The 17,392-nt window shown below is 43.9% G+C and overlaps 1 protein-coding gene across 7 annotated transcripts; it reads right to left on the bottom strand.

Annotated features, from left to right (window-relative positions):
• Positions 1-4,559: 4,559 nt before the first annotated feature.
• Positions 4,560-12,837, bottom strand: LOC119272333 (bZIP transcription factor ABI5 homolog). Of its 7 annotated transcripts, none has more exons than XM_037553835.1 (8): positions 12,717-12,837; positions 12,557-12,636; positions 11,705-11,766; positions 10,588-10,638; positions 5,367-6,440; positions 5,188-5,259; positions 5,060-5,089; positions 4,560-4,904 (listed from the first exon to the last, which is right to left on the bottom strand). In XM_037553835.1, the coding sequence occupies exons 5-8, from the start codon at positions 6,345-6,347 to the stop codon at positions 4,812-4,814; spliced, it is 1,176 nt and encodes a 391-aa protein (XP_037409732.1). In that variant the 5' UTR covers positions 6,348-6,440; positions 10,588-10,638; positions 11,705-11,766; positions 12,557-12,636; positions 12,717-12,837; the 3' UTR covers positions 4,560-4,811. The 7 variants fall into 7 exon arrangements, with proteins under 7 accessions (XP_037409732.1, XP_037409731.1, XP_037409738.1 ...); XM_037553834.1 differs by having other exon boundaries at positions 12,560-12,636; XM_037553841.1 differs by having other exon boundaries at positions 5,060-5,086; positions 12,560-12,636.
• Positions 12,838-17,392: the final 4,555 nt, after the last annotated feature.

The following is a 17,392-nucleotide window of genomic DNA, read 5'->3' as shown; positions in this document are numbered from 1 at the left end:
TTGGCAAATGGATGTCAAAATTGCATTCCTTAATGGATTTCTTAAAGAAGAGTTGTATATGATGCAACCAGAAGGTTTTGTCAATCCTAAAGGTACTAACAAAGTGTGCAAGCTCCAGCGATCCATTTATGGACTGGTGCAAGCCTCCCGGAGTTGGAATATACGCTTTGATTGTGTGATCAAAGCATATGGTTTTATACAGACTTATGGAGAAGCATGTATTTACAAGAAAGTGAGTGGGAGCTCTGTAGCATTTCTAATATTATATGTGGATGACATATTGTTGATTGGAAATAATGCAGAATTTCTGGATAGCATAAAAGGATAATTGAATAAGAATATTTCAATGAAAGACCTCAGTGAAGCTGCTTACATATTGGGCATCAAGATCTATAGAGATAGATCAAGACGCTTAATTGGGCTTTCACAAAGCACATACCTTGATAAAGTTTTGAAGAAGTTCAAAATGGACCAGTCAAAGAAAGGGTTCTTGCCTATGTTAGAACATGTGAAGTTGAGTCAGACTCAATGCCTGACCACTACAATAGATAGAGAGAAAATGAAAGGCATTCCCTATGCCTCGGCCATAGGTTCTATCATGTATGCAATGTTGTGTACCAGACCTGATGTGTGCCTTTCTATAAGTTTAACAGGGAGGTACCAAAGTAACCCAGGAGTGGATCACTGGATAGCGGTCAAGAACATCCTAAAATACCTGAAAAGGACTAAGGATATGTTTCTGATTTATGGAGGTGACAAAGAGCTTGTCGTAAATGGTTACGTCGATGCTAGCTTTGACATTGATCCGGATGACTCTAAGTCACAAAACGGATATGTATTTATATAGAATGGTGGAGCAGTTAGTTGGTGCACTTCCAAGCAGAGCGTCGTGGCGGGATCTACGTGTGAAGCGGAGCACATAGCTGCTTCGGAAGCAGCGAATGAAGGAGTCTGGATGAAGGAGTTCATATCCGATCTAGGTGTAATACCTAGTGCATTGGGTCCAATGAAATTTTTTTGTGACAATACTGGAGCAATTGCCTTAGTGAAGGAATCTAGATTTCAAAAGAGAACCAAACACATCAAGAGACGCTTGAATTCCATCCGCGGTCAAGTCAAGGAGGGAGACACAGAGATTTGCAAAATACATATGGATCTGAATGTTGCAGGCCCATTGACTAAGCCTCTTCCATGAGCAAAACAAGATCAGCACCAAGACTCCATGGGTGTTAGAATCATTACTATGTAGTCTAGATTATTGACTCTAGTGCAAGTGTGAGACTGAAGAAAATATGCCCTAGAGGCAATAATAAAGTTGTTATTTATATTTCCTTATATCATGATAAATGTTTATTATTCATGCTAGAATTGTATTAACCGTAAACTTAGTACATGTGTGAATATATAGATGAAACAGAGTGTCCCTTGTATGCCTTTACTTGACTAGCTCGTTAATCAAAGATGGTTAAGTTTCCTGACCATAGATATGTGTTGTCATTTGATGAACAGGATCACATCATTAGAGAATGATGTGATGGACATGACCCATCCGTTAGCTTAGCATAATGATCCTTAAGTTTTATTGTTATTGCTTTCTTCATGACTTATACATATTCCTCTGGCTATGAGATTATGCAACTCCCGAATACCAGAGGAACACCTTGTGTGCTATCAAACGTCACAACATAACTGGGTGATTATAAAGATGCTCTACAGGTGTCTCTGAAGGTGTTTGTTGGGTTGGCATAGATCGAGATTAGGATTTGTCACTCCAAGTATCGGAGAGGTATCTCTGGACCCTCTCAGTAATGCACATTACTATAAGCTTTGCAAGCAATGTGACTAATGAGTTAGTTACGGGATGATGCATTACGAAACGAGTAAAGAGACTTGCCGGTAATGAGATTGAACTAGGTATGATGATACCGACGATCGAATCGTGGGCAAGTAACATACCGATGACAAAGGGAATAATGGATGTTGTTATTGCGGTTTGACTGATAAAGATCTTTGTAGAATATGTAGGAACCAATATGAGCATCCAGGTTCTGCTATTGGTTATTGATCGGAGATACGTCTCAGTCATGTCTACATAGTTCTCGAACCCGTAGGGTCCGCACGCTTAACGTTCGATGACGATTTCTATTATGAATTATGTGTTTTGGTGACTGAAGTTTGTTTGGAGTTCCGGATGAGACCACGGACATGACGAGGAGTCTCGAAATGGTCGAGAGGTAAAGATTGATATATTGGACGATCATATTCGGACACCGGAATTGGTTCGAGATGTTTCGGATATTTATCAGAGTACCGAGGGGTTACCGGAAGCCCTTAATGGGCCTTCATGGGCCATAGGGGAGATAGAGTGGGGAGCCCGCAGGGTGGAGTGCCCCCCCAGGGAGTCCGAATTGGACAAGGGGGAGGGGGCGCGGCCCCCTTTCCTCTTTCCCTCTCCCTCTCCTTCCCCTTTCCCCTCCGATGAGAAAGGAAAAAGGGGGGCGAATCCTACTAGGAGTGGAGTCCTAGTAGGACTCCCCCCTTGGTGCGTCCACTTGGTCGCCGGCCTCCTCCTTACCTCCTTTATATACGGGGGCAGGGTGGCACCCCAAAGCATAACATTTATTCTCTTAGCCGTGTGTGGTGCCCCCCTCCACAGTTTACTCCTCCGGTTATAGCATCGTAGTGCTTAGGCGAAGCCCTGTGCGGATGACACCACCATCACCGTCACCATACCGTCGTGCTGATGAGACTCTCCCTCAACCCTCTGCTGAATCAAGAGTTCGAGGGACGTCATCAAGCTGAACGTTTGTTGAACTCAGAGGTGTCATACATTCGGTACTTGATCGGTTGGATCGCAAACACATTCGACTACATCAACCGCGTTAACCTAATACTTTCGCTTTCGGTCTACGAGGGTACGTGGACACACTCTCCCCACTCGTTGCTATGCATCTCCTAGATAGATCTTGTGTGATCGTAGGAATTTTTTTGAAATTGCATGCTACGTTCCCCAGCAGCCGCTCCGAAAAGAAAAGCTAACTACTATCAACTCTCATGGGATTTCGTCTGACCACTTATTTGAATAGCTAAAATTTCATCGTATTTAATAACTATTCGAATGGCTCAAATTTCACTTACGCGACAAAGTGCACCTATGTGAGTAAACTCAACTCATGTGTCATCTTCACTTCTTCCGAAGATAGCAAAGGCAAAGACTCCAACATACACCGGACAATGGACCACACACATAGCATTGCATCATATTAAAGCGCGAGTACACATGACACAAAGTATGGCCCTGAGATCATGTGCTCTCTAATGAACAATAATATAAAAAAGTAAAAAAAGTGCAAACTTTGAAAAATGTTCTCAATGCTTGCAAATTTTATCCCGAAATAACATTCTTGGAAGTCGTGGTAAAAAAGCAAAATTTGACACTCCATAAATGCTATTTTTAATGCATTTTTGAGTGTTGTCTTTTGCCATGACTTCCACGAATGATATTTCAGGATGAAATTTTCAAGCACTGAGAACATTTGTCAAATTTTACACCCAAAAAATTCAAGATTTATTAAAGTTTTCTTTTTCATTTTTTTGAATTTAATATTCATCCTGAACTCAATTGAGCTCAGAAGTAGAAGAGGACTTTCCGAGTACACATCAACATATTGCTAATTTTCTTTTATTCCATTTGTCTCAAGTTTCTAACAAACCCGTCATCACCTATAAACAGTAACAACAACACAAGTTTACTTGCTTGACCAGAAAACACTGATACATGGGTCCTTATGGATTTTAGTTACCACTAGTAAATTAATATATCACCCCACTTTTGAGTAGAAAAGGTAACTACTATCAACACCACAATAGTCGCTGCAGTTTCCCCTCAAAAAAAATTGTCGCTGCAGTTGCATCAAACACACAAAACAGCCAGATTTCAAGTCCTCCTCCTCCTACCAGCACGGCTATGGAAGTTGAATGGCGGGTCACCGTTCACTAGATGCAGCTACCGTAGTGCCGTGATAGGGTGTCACCCTTCTCGGCGTTGACATTCTCCTTTGACTGTTCCGTCTTCTTCATCAGCTGTAAAAAAAATCACGGCCACCGGGTGTTACCATCAGCACACACACACATTAACTGTTTTAAGACTGGGCAATTAGGTTCTTGCAAGCAACTGACGAATGATGGTAAGTGTAGGAGCATTTTTTCTGAGAAAAGGAGAATCACCCCTCGCCTCCGATACAGACAGTCGTAAGAACATAAAGGTTGATGATAGCCGTCATGGTTGGCCAACCAGAGAGCGCAACTGAAAGTTAGCCGGACCCTCAAGCAGCGAGCTGTGGCGGAGGGGAAAGGGAATCGACTACCCAAGCATGGCGATGGGTGACCACCTGTCAAGGCTCACGGGATCCCGTGTTTGAATAGCTCAAATTTCACTAGATTTAAAAATTATTTGAATGCCTCAAATTTCTCTGATGTAGTAAAGTGCGTCTACGTGACTAAACTCTAACCCCCCTCCCCCCCACACACCAGAAATGGACCACATGCATTGCATCACATTAAAGCGCGAGTACACATCAACATATTGCTAATCTTCTTTTGTTCCATTTGTCTGAAGTTCTGACAAACCCATATACCTATGAACAGTAACAACAACAAAGTTCACTTGCTTGACCAGATAAACACTGACATTCGGGTCCTTATGGTTTTAGGTACTACTAGTAAATTACTATACGACCCCGCTTAAACACCACAATTCCTCCTCATCCTCCTGCGAGCACGGCTATGGAAGCTGGATGGCGGGTCACCTTTCACCAGATGCAGCTGCCGCAGTGCCGCGAGAGAGGGGCACCCTTCTTGGCGTTCACGTTCTCTTTGGACTGTTCTATCATTTTCTCCACCAGCTGTAAAAAAAGATCGCCGCCACAAGGCGTTTCCATCAGCATGCACACATTGACTATTTTAAGACTTAGCAATAACAGTGGATTTGTTACAAGCAATTGGCAAGTGGGGGCGAGTGTAGGAGGATTGCCAGGTGATGGTTGGAAACTGTACATACCATTTGTTTCTTGGTCAGCAGAATTGTCTTCTGCAACAAAACAATGAAACAGTTTAGTAATGGTAAGAACTGAAAAGCATATGAAAACTGAATTTTCTCATGGTTTTCACTGGTCAGCAGCTCTGTACCTCCTCGGCTTTCAGACGAGCGTTCTCCTCCTTGAGGTGGTTCAGTTCAGCTTCAAGCTCCACGGTATAAGCCTGTAGGATTTAGAAAGACAGGTAGTGTAGGTGTCACCAACATTGTTACCACCGTTACAGAAATAGCATTGCATAAAAACCAACAATTTTGGCAGCAAGGTAAGTACCTGCTTCCTAGCACGCGATCGTGCCGCTGACTCACGGTTCTTGATCATGCGGCGGTGGCGGCGCTCGATGCTTCTCTCGCAAGACAGATCCTCCGGGGCACCGCGTTTCCGGGTGCCGCCATTCTCCATCATCGCTCCTTCGCCCATGCAGTTCATCATGTCAGCCTGCGTCATGGCGCTCCTCCCGTCCGACGACCCGGGGCTCACGATACCCACCACCCCACCTTGAGGAGGTGGTGGCGGCGGCACCACAACCATCCCTGCGTACCCATTGGGGATGAACCCCATGCCGTCGCCCATCACCGGGAACATGCCATTGGCTGGTGCAATTGGGTACATCATTGGGCCAGGCTGCTGCCCCTGTTGCGCGGGGTTCATCTGTCCATGGACCATGCCGACCGGCACAGGCGCCTGGCCGCCGGTGCCAGATCCCCGGACCACGCCGGCCTTGACAAGGAACTGCTCCAACGTCAACTCGCCTAGGGTCCCCTGCCGGTCGTTGGCCGGAACCGATGGCTGGACAGGAGGCTGCTGTGAGGGTCGCGCGGCCTGAGGCTGGGCATGCACCGGGCGGGGCTCCCTGTTGATCTCAGCCCACACCTCCTCCACCGTCTTCCGGCACAGCGGGGGAGGCAAGGAGAACGACTCCTGCCGGGCTAGGTTGCTTCCTCCTGCATCAAGGCCACCTCCACCCCCACCAGCACCTACCACAGGAGCCACCTCCATGCCCACCAAGCCACCGCCGGTCGCTGCTTGGAACTCATCGGCATTCCATATGTTGCTCATGAACTCGTCCATGTTCATGGACCCAAAATTGCGCCCTGCCTCGCACACCGAGTATTGCAGCTCGTCCAGCGTCAGCGCGAAGATGGAAGACTGTCGCGCCGGCGCAACCGCCTGCTCCTCACCTTCGAGAACGCGCGGGTGTGAGGTGACTTCCTCCTCGGAGAACTTCACATCCTTGCTCATCTCCGACGCCATCCTATCTCTCCTCACCACTGTCTACGTACGCTCTTGCTTGGTGGTTGTGGTGTGTGTGGTTCAGTCTTGTGCGCCACGCTCCCTATTTATAGCCTGCAGCATGCAAGAGATAAGCATGAATTAAAGCATTAGATAGCTATTAAATTCACGTGAGAAAACGGTGAGCTATAGATAGATAGATAGATAGATAGATAGATAGATACAGTAGTAAATAGTTCGTCTCGTACTGGATAGATAGGGTACTGCCAAAGCGCCAAACGTGGCCGCGAGTTAAGCCTGGTATACGAGACGAACCCGCGGGGTCTGCTGGTTTCATTCAATAGCTAGCCGGCAACTACCGCCGCCGAGACGCCTCAGTACCGACGACTGAGCATTACGCGCGTTAGCGTGAGAGACAAGGACATGAGTAAACCGTGTGTGGCCGTTTGCTACTGCCTAATGCTGCCAAGATCGCCGTTTCTAATTCGGGGGTTGGATTAGTATAAGGAGTCTTACGACACGGTGCTCTTCAATTCAAAGAGGTGACAAAGGTGGTGTCATCAAAAATGGAAAAATAGATAGGTGACAAATAGCAAAGTCAGTCATGCATTCTTTCTTTTTTCTTTTTTGAGAAAGTCAGTCATGCACGTGAAAATGCATGTCTACCTTTTATTTTTGGGCCTGGACCATCTAGAGGGAATCTAGGCCCAGAGTTTGTCCTGCACTAGTGGGCCTGTTAGAGGCCCAGAGATACAGCAATATAGTGTTTTTTTTTGGGACAGATACTAATCTCATACTGACTCTTCGTGTTCTATAAAAAATGTCATACTGACAGATACTAACCAGACTTCACTCAAAAAGAAGACAGTTATTAATCAGACAAGAGTCGACCTGATGGCATGGAAAAGCAAAATCAGATAGAGCCGACGTCCCTAGGATGGTGTGGAAAAGAAAAATCAGACAGGGTGCTATGGTATGGAAAAGAAGAATCAGACAGAATCGACGGATGATAACACATGACTTCTCACTGTCTGAAGGAAAAGACACGGGCTCGCTTTTCAGCGGCAACCCGACGGTTCTCGAGGGCATATGAAGAAGAATGCCTCAGCTCACATCACACCAACAATGGCCACCCCAGGCGAAACTGCTATGACTAGTACAACGCGTGCAGGCAAGCACAGACTGGCTTGCGGTTGCACGATTTCGAAGGATTCAGATGATGAGAAGGTAGCCTACCGGAATACCGGATCCTCGCAGCATATAATAAGCACTTAAGCAGCAGCCAAGGCGGTTCAAGATTTATTTACTGCTGGTGCTACACAAGAATCACTCCCGGCCGGGCACCAAGAATTCCCCCGCCGTTCCGACCCCGAACATGAATGAAACGGCGGTGAAACAAAGGCGTTAGGTTGCCGAAGCCGCTGCTACTACGATCGATGGAGATGGCATGGTGAAACGAGAGCAAAGTTGACGGCTCCGAATGAAACGAGAGCGACAAACGCACGTACCTCCACCTCCCGGTAAAGCGCCGGAGAGCCCACCGAGACGGCCGGCCGCGCGCCGGCCGCGAGCGCTAGCAGCGCCGCGCAGATCAGCTTCGGACACCGCCGCAGCCGAGCCTAGGAAGCGAAACTTTTATAGTACAGTTGCGTGGGGGAGGGAGCTGTGGCGAAACGGGAGGCAGCATCGCTCCTTACTAACTGGAGAGAGAGGGAGAGACGCATGTGCGTGCGCTGTTTATACGTGCTCGCGGCATGCCTCCTGGCGTTGGCTGTGTCGGGCGCGTCGGCACGTTGGGCTTTCCAGAGCCATCGCCATCCTTCCGAGACGGGCGATGGGCTCCGAGTTCCGAGGCTGGGATGGAAAGGAACGGGTAGCTACGAGCGAGCAGAGCTAGCTGTGCCCCTGCATGCTGCTTGCTTACTTCCACTCCGGGTTTTGTCAGCTCTGCGGCCCACACGGTCGCAGCTGCCTCCTTCCCCGCGTTACTTATCTCGTCGCCCTTTTGGTCACCGTACATACGTGCCGGCCAGCTGCGGAGCGGCGCCAGAACGCGCGCCCAAAGCTGGAGGTCCATGCAGAATCTACTTGATGGTAGAGTATTTATACGACGCACCTGCCTACAGCCTGAACCTTTGGCCTGAAGCTTGCGGAAACAGGGGAGCTTTGGTGCAGAGATGTGGCTTAACCAGAGTGGCAAAAGTTATCGGCACCTTGCGACCCGTTTTTTTCCGGCTGGCTTAACCAGAGCTTACGAGCTTTAATGCTGACCTTTTTAAACAATTAAAATGATTTTCTATCCTACTTCTAGGCCTCGTTTAATAAAAAAGGAAAAAGTTAGGAATTGGGAGAACTAAATACCTATATAAATAGTTCCTATGGTATCATTCGGAATAAAGAAATGCTTCACCAGATTTTTTATGAATTGGAAAATCCCTAGGAACTTTGCTGGAAATCATACATGTGGTCTTATCTTTCGTTTTTTCCAACTTGTGTCATGAATTCATGTATATTTCATTCCCCTGTTTTAGGTTAGAACTCAAATTGAACATAATTTCTTATTCAACAGATTAAATGGCATCAGAATTCCTGTGATTTTTCCACTCCTGCAATTTTTAGTTGCTTTGTTTCAAGCGGATATGTTATTGGACACAAATATGGCATGAACGTAGGTTCGTTGTCCCCCTGGCACAACGACGCGCGATAGAAATGATTCACACTGGAACGAGCCGCGAGCTACGCCATGACCGGGCAATAGAGAGAAGTCTTGTGATCAAACTCTTCAACCAGCAAGTGTAAGCGCGGGGCCACTAGATCTAAAACCGGTCTAGGTTCATCCTGACTCTGCGACGAGTTTCTTCCTCCTTCAGAAAAACACCCCAACCACCCCGCCCCTCTCCCTCCCCGATCTGACGTGTTGCGGGTTCTCGTATTGATAGATCACCATAGCTTCTCCTAAAACCCCATCGGTGAAACAACATCGACATCGTTTCTCCCGTAACTGCGCCCCCCCCCCTCACTCCACCTGATTCCCTCTCCTTTGTACAACCCCCAGCCGCCCCCTGTCACAATAGGGATATCCTTGTAGAGAACAGAGAAGAGGGCACATGCAATTGTCGAGGATAATTTCACCTGGCACCTCTTAGCGGTACGGGACTCACATATTATTTCAGTGCCCCTCCTTCCCCTTGGGAGGGGGTGGGGGCTAATAGCTCCACTCATGCTTAATTATATGGGATTAATCTTGATATAGAGTACAATGGAGATTTACAAAGAGGGTTTCGACAAGTTGGGAGGCAACTCGTCGAGTTCTAGGGGTCGATCTAGACTGGATGTCATGGATTGATGTGGCTTCTATGGGCAGGTTGCAATGTGTGTACATCTTGGTTCTTCTCTGTGGTGTCAGACGACCTTGTATATGTGAAATATGGCAGCCCCCCCCCCCACACACACAGTAGTGATGCTTGTCCCTAAGAATTGGACTCTTCCCTAGTTTTGAAAGGCCTTGACTTCCTTTATAGGAAACCTCAGAAGTCACCTTCCATTAAATCGGTCTCCCATGTATGGGTCCCTTGAACCCCCATGTCCCTATGCATATATGTCCCTTGCGGTACATGCGACACAGGGATACAACTATCCATCAACACCAATTCCCCCTCCCACTATCTCCAAAGTAAAAAAAACATGAATGTTGAATGAAAATTGTGATGCCTTGTGCTTTGGAGTGGTCATCTAAGGTTATGGTAATGTTCCACCCTCCATATAAAAACATGGGTCAAATGAAAAATGTATGGAAAAGACTTCTATGTATCATGCTCTAGTGCTTCCATCCACATGTGATAAGTTTTCACCCCCTCTAATTTCCCTCGAGAACCCAGGAAACAAAAGGTTGTCATGTGTCGATACCTAGTGTTGCCATGTAGTTATCTAAAAGTTGACATGTGTTTTGTGGTATAATGTCAGCATATAAGTATGTGTCAGATTGCCATCAACACAAGCCAATTAGGTTTGCCTCCATTCTAACGCCAATCAGTTATGCATATGCTAGGAAAGTTTGCCATGTTTTGCTAAATAAAACGACCATATGGTGTGTGTGAGAGTTCCCATGTGTCGTGGTTATTTTCGTAGTTGCACACACAATATCCAAAAACACAAATACCAGGATGGAAAAGAAAACACGCAAGGTCATACTCCAAAATGGCACATAGTCGAATGGTGCACTCAGAGGAAATGGATAAGAACATAAGACCAAATAATGTACCTTGGTAGAACTAGTAGGAGTCGTATTGAGATCATTCCATATCTTAAATCCCTATATGCCCCAGAAGAAGATGTAGTTTATGCACAAGAAGAAGATGTAGTTCATTGGCATTCATAGACCAATAGTGAAAAATAGAGAAGATGAGGAAAATTTGTTTGCATAGAGAAACTAGACAACCCTATCATGAAGCATACCATGTGCAAGCAAAAAAAGTTGATACCAACAGTACTTGGCCCTACTAAAGTTGCCATGACATGTGAGCATGAACTACTATCATATAAGTATAAGTTTCCATGTTAATTGTGTAAAGATTTCCTTGAATTGCGTGCATATTGTTGAAAGAGCCATCAACCTCAATGTCTACCTTTATCATCTGAGAAATGAGCTTGTTTTTCATGAGGATACAACGATAGGTTCACGGGATATATTTATTTCAAGTTACAGATGTTCAGTGTCTAAGTTGTCAACATGAAGTAGCTGCAAATGACAAAGAAAATGCAAAAATGGAGAGGGTGTGCGTGAAAAATCAGCAAAATCATGGGGCGTGAAAGGAAATTTGGCTGTGGAACTTGGCCCTATAGTGTTAAGTAAACAAAACTTTCCACACGCCAAACAAATATATAAATCCATTTATGAACAAGAAAGTTGTCAATATGTATCCACACCTCAAGAAAGAAAAAAGTGACACCCCTTTGCAAAGGGGTGCCATGAGATAAATGTACAATATGCACACATGGGAGAATGTAAAAAAAAAGAGGACACTACAAATGTTTTGAGAGATATGGTGTGACCAAAAAATCAGGAAAGAAGTTGTTATGCATGCATATGTAGAGAATGACATTCTGTTTCATAGAATTTTTTTACCAAAAAAGTGAAATGTGTCTCCCAGGTAACACGAAATCCATATGTGGACAACAAAAGTTGTCATATATGATGCGTAGTCACAAAATCAGTAGCAAATAAAAATTGTTGGGATGTACCGGAGAGATTGCCATGGAATCTATGTAAAATTGGACACACATAAGCGAACTAGAAATTAATTTAATGTCACAAATAGTTGCCAAAGACATGTGAATAAAGCATGCAGATGAAGTAATTGTGTGCATAGACTAATTACCTTTGGTGATGGGCTATGGAGATGAGAATCTTCCTTCTTTTGTTTCCAATACCTATCGCCCCCTGCGGCAATGTTAGAAGGAAAGATGCATGTAAGATCAAAAAACTTGTAAACCATATATATGTTCCTTCAACGAGAGGAAAATCAATAAAAAAATTGGAGGATTAGAAAACCGTAGGGGTCACCAAGGGGGGGGGGGTCTAGATAGAAATCATGGCTAGATGATACCAAGATGCATGTCCGCCCGCCCAAGCACTTCCCCAACCACCGCACAAACATGCATCATCTCGTGTCTCATGTTCCCCTAACTCTACTAATTCGCAAACACTCCTTTACAAGACCAGAAATTGAAGACTGAGCCACTCTGCTTCCCAATCAACAACAATTTCATCTTGCGGGGTCAGATCTCATATCCTCCCACCCCACCCCTCCCCGACCAAACCCTAGCCCCCAAAATCCTTGTCGTGGTGAGCACATAGATGAAATTGATGAATCATAATAAAGTCCAGCTCACCACCAAGGGGGTCCAGATAGAAATCATAGCTAGATAATACCAAGATGCATGTACGCCCGCCCAAGCACTTCCCCCAACCACCGCACGAACATGCATCATCTTGTGTCTTTTGTTCCCCCCAACTCTACTAATTCACAAATAGAACTTTACAAGACTAGAACCTAAAGACCGAGCCACTTCGCTTCCCGATCAACCATAATTTCATCATGCGGGGTCAGATCCCGCATCCTCCCACCCCACCCCTCCATGACCAAACCCTAGCCCCCAAAATCCTTGTCGTGGTGAGCACATGGATGAAATCAATGCATCATAATAACAAAAATTAAAGTGCGCCTCACCACCTGGCAGAAAATGAACTTGTATTCAACCTTAAAACCACTTCTATCCTAGATCCACTCTGCACGATTTCGCAAAAAATCTGACATAATAACAACGCACATCAAACACGTCAAAGATTTGGACAACAAAGAGAAGAGTGGGTGGATGCGTGATTCGTACCTCGTATGAGTGCGAGAGTGGACGGATTCCGGCGAAGGCGATGCGGCGGCGAGCCAAACTGGTGTAAAACTTGAGGGTGAGGAGATCTGGTGTGCGAAAGAGGAGCGGTGGTGTAAATGCAGCCCCGGCAAGCGTTGTTTTAATGGGGAAAAGGGGCGTGGTTCCCTAAAATAGTGAAACTGCCAACCCTACTCCACCAACACCCCAGATCATCTCCTCCCTTCATTTCGTAACATACGGTTATCAATGTGTCTCACCAAAAAGGATAAAACACGGACGCTCTATGCCAGACCATGCTATATTGTCCACATGTGTGATCAATGCAACATTATTGCATTAGGCTAGGATATTTGTGAGGTAAAGTCCATCCAATATAATTTCCAAAGTGTCACATCCCAGATTTTTCCCAAATCTAGTACGTTAAAAATTTCACAGGTAATTAAAGTTTTTTCTAGGAAAACCTATGCTTGTTAGCCTCTAGCTAAATATTGCCTTGGAATTTTCTTAATGGTTGACTTGTTTGTTCTGTTTGAATTCACCTAGAGGGCCAAGGACCTTATGGCCACATTGAAACCCTTGTTTGAAATTTTGGGGAGACAGAATGAACCCTACAAGGTTTAGGGAATAAATTTGAATCCCAAAATAGGTTGAAAATTTAAAAAAATGGGCATAAGGCTATCCTTAATAAGACCTAGATGATATTCAAGCCCTAATAAATTTCCCTAAATTATTGGAGTGGATTGGTTGGAATCAATTCAAAAATCAAATAGGGATTTTTACAAAAAAAGGGGGGATTTGAATTATTTGGCAAGAAAGTGAATCCCATATGTCCAAATAATAGGCTTGACCTTTTGCCAAATTTTCCAAATTGGATTTAAAACATATTTCATCTTAAACCAAATTGAAATTCAAGATGGAAAATAAAGTGCAGAAAATGTATGCTCAGAAGAGCCAAATAAAATGTAGGCACAGTCAAAAATATTCATGTTTGGATTTAGATAAAGTTTTCTCTAGGAAGAAAAATCAAATTCAAATTCAAATGAAAAGGAAGAGATAAAATAGAGAAGGCAAAAAGAACATAAAAAAGAAAAAGGCCCAACCGAGCCAACTAGCCAGGCCGGCCTAGCTAAGCTAGACATAGCCCAGCCCTGATAACCCACAAGTATATGGGATCGCGACAATCTTTGAGGGTAATATTTCACCCAAATTTATTGATTCGACACAAGGGGAGCCAAAGAATATTTGTAATTATTTTGTTGAATATTTACGGTAGGGTAAAACCCCACAACCCTTTATTAAGAAACGGGAACTGTATAGAAGGTTTCCAATGCTACAAGTCTAAACTATGAAAGGGCATACTTACAATTACAAAAGGGTATTTACCCAAGAAATAAGCTTCTGCTTGGTGCTATCTCTAAGTTGAGAAAGTAGGAGAATATCATGTACAAATTTACACCTCCAGGTAGCAAAAGTAGCATGTTCCCCTGTGAATGTTTTCCCATTCCTCAGGATCCATATATTCCATGCAGCCATGAGCATAACCTCAAAGAAGAAAGGATGACAAAATCATGTTCTAGCTTGAGAGATGCATTGCTAAATGTTAGATCCATGGCTCCAGTCAATTTGCAAGTAATACCATACTCTGCAACTGAAGTTACATTGGAAGAAGAGATGAACTCTATCTTCATAAACATAAGCATTGGAAATGACACAGAGATTATCATCCGAGGGGGACCTCCGGTGTCTTCTAACCAACATGTCGTTGGTATTATGCCTATCAAAGAAGAGAAGCCAGCCAAAGTCATTTATCTTCATAGTACACCTGCTCTGCCATAACCACTTACAAGGTTGAATGACTGGAAGGTGGGTGTGCATGATGTCATAGAAACTTTTTGCTTTGTACTGTCCAGATTTCCCAGGCCCATATCCAAACATTAGGCAGTCATGGATCTCTCTGTAGATGGAACAACCACCCTTCCAGGATCTGCAATTCAGAGGTTGCTTCCTGAGAGATTGGCAGATAGAACATGGAGAACATATCCTAGTTTTGAAGAAAATCCCTAACAGAGACTTTTTCATCCATAACAAAAGAATATAGCTTTGGCAGCCTGAGATATAATGGCCCGGAAGATCCTCCCACATGCCAAGCATCAAGCCAAAAAACTGCAGAATCCCCCATGTTAATATGCACTAAAGCAATGGACTGATAATGATCACTCAATTTAATAACATCCTCCACCAGAAAGATCATGCCATCACCATGGCGTGAAGAACAATACCATCATAGTAATTGTCACAAATCAACTGCACCAAGGGGACATCAACTTTATTATAAAATTTGTGTAAGTGCTTGATCAAAAGCCCTTGGTCTTGGATGTGCAAGTTGATAATACCCAGGCCACCTTTATCCCTAGGTCTGCAAACTAGATCCCAAGCTGCCAGAGACTATTTTGGAGCATCAGAGTTTTCTCTCCATAGACACTGCCTCAAAATCTTGTCTAGTTGTTTGATAATACCGGGGCATATGGAGGCTGCAAAGGAAGTAAATAGGCAGAGATGTGAGCAAAGAAATGAGCAGCTGCAACCTGGAACCTTGGTTGAGCATGGAAGAATTGACAGACAACCTCCTTTCAACACTGTCAACTAAAGGCATAAGCTCACTGATTTTGGGCATTGTAGTACCAAGTGGCGGACCAAGGTAAGTAAAGGGCAATTGTCCAATCTTGCAACCCAAAATATCAGCCAACCTCTGTGCTTCAACAGCTTCAACATTCAAGGGCACCATGGAGGATTTAGCAAAGTTCACTTTAAGTCCAGTTGACTGCTGGAAGATGTGTAGCATGTTCTTGAGAGCAACTAGCTGGTCCTCAACAGCAGATAAAATTATAATGGTGTCATCATCATACTGAATAGTAGGAAAATCAATATCATGATATGGAATTGGAAGTGATAGAACTCCTCTGGCAACATATCATTAACCACTGTTTGTAAAAGATCTGTAGCAATGACAAACAGAAGTGGAGACAGTTGGTCCCCCTGTCTGACCCCACATTTGCATTTCAATTGCTTTCCAGGAATACCATTCAAAAGCACAGAAGATGATCCATAGGATAGAATCTCCTTGACCCATGCAATCCATTTTGCATCAAAGCCTTTATATGTGAGGACTTGCAAAAAAACCTCAAGCTCAACTGTATCAAAGGCTTTGGCACAATCAAGTTTTAATATAATGATAGGCTTCTTGGACTGCTTAGATTGGTGAATGTATTCAAAAGCCCAGGCAAGGCAATCTTGAATTGCTCTGCCTTTCAAAAATCCATACTGATTTTTGTCTATGCACTAAAGAATAACCTTTTTGTAATCTATTGGCCAAAAGCTTGGTGAGGAATTTCAAACATGTGTTAGTCAGAGAAATGGGCCTAAAATCAGCAAGTCATTCTGGGTAGAGCATCTTTGGTATTAAGGTGATCAAAGAACCATCAATATTTTCCAAAGACAGTTTCCCATCATAGAAGTCCTGGATAAGCTGTAAAAAATCTTTCTCAATTATAGGCCAGCATCTCTTGACAAATAATCCATTGAAGCCATCAGGTCCAGGAGCTCAATCAGTGGGCAATTCCTTGAGAATTGTGTTGATTTCCACAACTTAAAAAAGGTGAGGACAAAGTTTCTAGGCCGGTAGTATTAGCAGTCGAATTAACCGATTGAAGCTAATATTTATAGGTATTAATAGTTGAGTTGGTAATTCAAGTCACTTGGAGAACTAAATATCTACAGCAAAGTGTTTAGTAGCACAGTAGTATGATAGTTTGATAGTAGTAGTAACAGTAGTAGTTTTATAGTGATTGTAACAACAGGAGCAATGAAAGCAACTTAGCAAAGATCAATATGCAAAAAGTATAGGCATTGGATCAGTGATGGATATTTGTGTTGGATGAAATTCACCATATAATAGCCACAACCTAGAGCGATACACAATAGCTCCAATTCATCAATGTAATGTAGGCATGTATTCCATACATAGTCATGCGTGCTTATAATAAGAACTTGCATGACATCTTTTGTCCTACCCTCCCGTAGCAGTGGGGTCCATAAGGAAACTAAGGGATATTAAGGCTTCCTTTTAATAGAGAACCGGAACAAAACATTAACACATGGTGAATGCATGAACTCCCCATACTATAGTCATCACCAGGAAGAATCCCAACTATTGTCACTTTGGGGTATGCGGATCAAAACAAGTAATAGGTGCATACAACTTGTAAGATAGGATCAAGAACTCAAATATATTCATGAAAGCATAGAGGGTTCAGATTTGAAATCATGGCACCCGGGCCCTAGTGACAAGCATTAAGCATAGCAAAGTCATACAAGATCAATCTCAGAACATAGTGGATACTAGAATCAAATCCTAATAAATTGTCTCGATTACATGACAAATCTCATCCAACTCCATCACCGTCTAGTAATCCTACAAAGGAATTACTCACTCCCAGTGGTGAGCATCATGAAATTGGTGATAAAGAAAGGTTGCTAAGGATGATGGCGATGAATCCCCCTCTCTGGAGCCCCGAACTGACTCTAGATCAGCCCTCCCGTTAAAGAACAGGAGGTGGAGGCAGCTCCATCATAATATGCGATGAAATTTCTTCTCTTATTTTTTTCTTGGGGAAAAG

The sequence above is a fragment of the Triticum dicoccoides genome, chromosome 3A, assembly GCF_002162155.2.
Source record: "Triticum dicoccoides isolate Atlit2015 ecotype Zavitan chromosome 3A, WEW_v2.0, whole genome shotgun sequence".
In the NCBI taxonomy this organism is placed as follows: Eukaryota; Viridiplantae; Streptophyta; class Magnoliopsida; order Poales; family Poaceae; genus Triticum; species Triticum dicoccoides.
The sequence above is the reverse complement of the archived record's forward strand: the minus strand, read 5'-3'. Positions and strand labels throughout refer to the sequence as shown.